Consider the following 3,751-nt stretch of genomic DNA (forward strand, 5'->3'; position numbering starts at 1 on the left):
ATTTTTCGAATTTTTCAAAAACCTGATTTTTTTTTCTCTTCCCAACTGACCACTACTTCTTTCTCTCCCTTTTTTTCTCTCTCTCTCTCTTTTCCTAGTATTTTTCCCCCAAAGGGACCACAAAAAATGCTCCGTGAGCCAATTAAATTTACAATTTCCAATCCTCCTCTTTTTTTTGGGAAAACCCCAGATAAATTTTCCAACGATTTTCGGTCATTTTATACTTTTAATAGTGTTATGTTTCAAAATTTCTAATCCGGGAACTTTTTCAGATTTTTTCAAAAAAAAAGTGAAAGTTTGTACATTTTCAAATTTTTTCAAAAAATCGTAACTCTCTTCATTTTTGTTTAAATTTTAAAAAAATTATATTTTTGAAATCCTTGTAATTAGCCTGTTAAAATGAATATAAAAATGTCTTATAAAACATATTTGCTTTTCTCATTAGAGCAAATTTGCACTTTCTTCAAGGAATTCTCAATTTCCAAAGATCATTTTTTTGAATGAAAATTTAATGACCATATTATTCTTTATGAAAAATTATTTCCTCTTTTTTTTGTTTTTCAGAATGTTCAGAATTTTCAGCAAAAACAGTTTTTCTGAAATTTTTTATTTTTCATATTCCAGATGCTTCTCTATCCCTGCTTTCTAATTCTATGGCATATTTTATCCCCCTCTTCTCATCACGTCATCGCCACGTCACATCCGGTAAGGATTATTCGGATTTCCAGGCCACCTGGAAATTTCTAGTCAGCAAGTTCAACCTAGCGTAATTTGGCTGGAAATCAAGGTTTTAAGCTCAAATTTGGATAGGAAACTTATGAATAAGTGGAATTTTTTTCTATTCTAACAAGTGGCCTAAAAATACAAGTTTTGGGGTTTCCTAGGCCACAGGCCATCCGGTCTGAAATTTCTAGGCCAGAAAGTTCAAATTAGCATTACTCGGTTGAAAATTAAGCTTTCAAACTCAAATTTGATCAGAATCTTCATTTGAAAACGAGAATTTTTTAAAAAATATTCACAGGTGGCCTAGAAATCCAAAAATTTGAATTCCTAGGCCACCAAACAAAAACTCAACTTCCAGGCGCGAACTCCTATGCGAAACTTGTATGAACATTTGTTTTTGGACTATGTCAAGGAAATTCGTCCAGTTCGAAATGAATCCGAAACGCTGAAAGTGGAAATCAAATTTTGGCTGAAACAAATTCTGAAAGTCGATGAGCGAGATCAAATTGTAAATATCTATTGTTGGCTGGAACTATATTGGCAAGATGAAACGCTCACTTGGGACCCCAAAAAGTTTGGAAATCTGACAAGAATTCATGTTCCAGCGCATAAAATATGGAAACCAGATGTGCTGGTGTATAATAAGTGAGTAGCCAACCCGAAAAAAGAAAGCAAAAAAGAGTTGCCCACTGCTGGAATCGAACCAGCGTCGCCACGGCCACAACGTGGAGTACTAACCACTATACTAAGTGGGCCGAGAGAGACAGAGGCAGAAAGAGTTTATAAAGGAAGGGCGAGGCGGTGGTGGAGAGACCAAGCGAGGATGGANAGGGGAAGTGAGGAGTGTGTGTGTTGGGGAAATTTTGGGGGGAGGAATTTTNAAAAAATTAACAAAAAAATTNGGAAATAATGAATTTTTTNAGNGCAAACATGAATGTAGAAGAAAATGAAATGGAAACAAATGCGATTGTGGACCATACTGGAAGAGTTATGCTTTTTCGATCCATGATTACAGATATTAGCTGTAATTTGAACCTACAACAGTTTCCATTTGATCAACAGGTAATTTTTTTCCTTTAAAATTTTTTAAAATGTAAAAATTCAAAATTTCAGATCTGCTTCGTCACATTTGCTTCCTGGAGTATGGATGGAAGCAAACTAGACTTGTCTGCAACACCGAAAACCGACAATTTGGAGTTATATATAAGAAATACCGAATGGGGATTGACAGATTTCAGGTACTTTTTGAAAAAATTTAGGAAAAATTGTTTTTGTAAAATTCAAAAAATTTGATTTTTCTCATTTTCAAAAATTTCCTCTCTCACCACCACGCCCGCGGCGTCCACCAAATTTCCCCCGTTCTTGTACGCCTTGTGATGGACCTTTCCCTGTGCGATGCTGTGGTGCAGTGGTAGTAGTCTTATTTTTGAAACGATGACTCCCAAGTTCGATTCCACTTACAAGGGAACCATGTTTAGCCTTCTTCTCAGAATTTTTTCTAAATTTGCTCATTCATAGTTCCGAATACGGGCTTTCTCGTGGTGTTTTTGGTTTACTGCACAAATTTCTAGAAGTCGAGAAAATTCCATCTGAAAATATGCTGTTTTTTTGCTCTCCTCCTTCCCTTCCACTTCCACCATAGGAATCATAAGTTTCGGGTTCGATTCCGTCACTGTCCATTTTCGTTTTTCTTTTTTTCTTCTTTGATGTTGGAGGAACACTTTGCATTTTTTGAAAATCAAAAATATGTTTGCTCTATTATTTCAGTAGGGAAAACCTCGAAAAAAGCGATATATTTTGAGAGAAAAATTCATTTTGAACTTGTTTCGAAAACCTTATCTACTCAAAATGTCAGTCGAAATCCCCCCGATAAGATCATATTAGTTGCGGAACTGTTATAAATCAGTCAAGAAGTATGTAATTCTATGTTTTCACAATATTTGAGTGCTATTGGGTGATTTTCGAAGGACTACGATTCATTGGAGTTTCGGAAGAAATCACTTATTTGGGATTTCAAAACGGATATAGGCTACAGAATCTTGTGAAAAGACTCATTTTATCATTTCCATGCGTTTAAAATTCATTTTAGCCCATTTAAAAAATTTTCGAAAAATTGAAAATTTCGCAAAAAAAATTTTTCAAACAAATTTTTTTTTTTTGAAAAATGAGGAAACTTTGTCAGATTGTAGAGAAACCTTCAAAATGGCGATTGACACTCAAACAATGCCAAAAAACTCCCATTAACCTTTTCAAAAACTCACTCCAAAAGTGAGAAATTAGTACTGAAATCACTTAAAAAGCCCATAACTCGACTTTTAGAAATTTGTGCAGAAAACCAAATACAACACAAGAAAGCCCGTATTTGAATCTATGAATGAGCAAATTTAGAAAAAATTCTGAGATGAAGGCTAAACATGGTTCCCTTGTTAGCTCCAAACTTTTTTGTTTTCTTTTTAGAGTATTACAAAAGCATTTCAAAGGGGTTTAAGACGAATTTAGAGCTTAAAATTCAAATTCTGAAAAAAAAAATTGCAAAAACTTCGGGTTTTTTGGAATTTTTAAAGTGAAATTTCAGAAAAAAAAAGGTTTTGAAAACTTTTCAAAAATTTTCCAGAGTAAAAATCTATCAAAAAATCTACGATTGCTGCCCCCACCCATTTCCCGATGTCACCTATTTCATGGTCCTGCGACGATCACCAAGCTACTATATATTCAGGTAAGTCTAAATAATTACTGTATCTACAGTATCCCTTACAGCTTGGTTATCCCCTCTGCTTTCATCACAGTTGTTACCATTGTTGGTTTTTTCACACCTCATTCTACAACTGGGGAGAACACAGAGAAAGTTTCTCTTGGAGTCACTGCCCTGCTTTCCATGGCTATTATCAGTAAGTTGTATTACTGTAGAAATGTTTAAAATGAAATTTGACTTATAAATCAAGAAAGTTCATTAAAAACAGACCATTTTGAAGGGAGTTACAAGCGATTAAAGTTTCAGCGCGAGAGAGTGCGGTGAGGGAGACATTTT

The 3,751-nt window shown here is 34.5% G+C and overlaps 1 protein-coding gene and 1 non-coding gene across 2 annotated transcripts in view; one reads left to right on the plus strand and one right to left on the minus strand.

The window, feature by feature from the left end:
• Positions 1-624: 624 nt before the first annotated feature.
• The window catches only part of Cbr-acr-18, a gene marked incomplete at both ends in the record, with an annotated part of 5,945 nt that continues 2,818 nt past the window's right edge, over positions 625-3,751 (plus strand). Inside the window, 6 exons of the mRNA XM_045238458.1 lie at positions 625-705; positions 1,082-1,368; positions 1,647-1,785; positions 1,837-1,961; positions 3,338-3,439; positions 3,481-3,611. Coding sequence (XP_045096530.1) covers positions 625-705; positions 1,082-1,368; positions 1,647-1,785; positions 1,837-1,961; positions 3,338-3,439; positions 3,481-3,611 — 865 coding nt within the window. The remainder of the gene's footprint in view (positions 706-1,081; positions 1,369-1,646; positions 1,786-1,836; positions 1,962-3,337; positions 3,440-3,480; positions 3,612-3,751) is intronic.
• Positions 1,407-1,478, minus strand: CBG28647. The gene has a single exon. It is a non-coding gene (tRNA).

The sequence above is a fragment of the Caenorhabditis briggsae genome (genome assembly GCF_000004555.2).
Source record: "Caenorhabditis briggsae complete genome, chrV, whole genome shotgun sequence".
In the NCBI taxonomy this organism is placed as follows: domain Eukaryota; kingdom Metazoa; phylum Nematoda; class Chromadorea; order Rhabditida; family Rhabditidae; genus Caenorhabditis; species Caenorhabditis briggsae.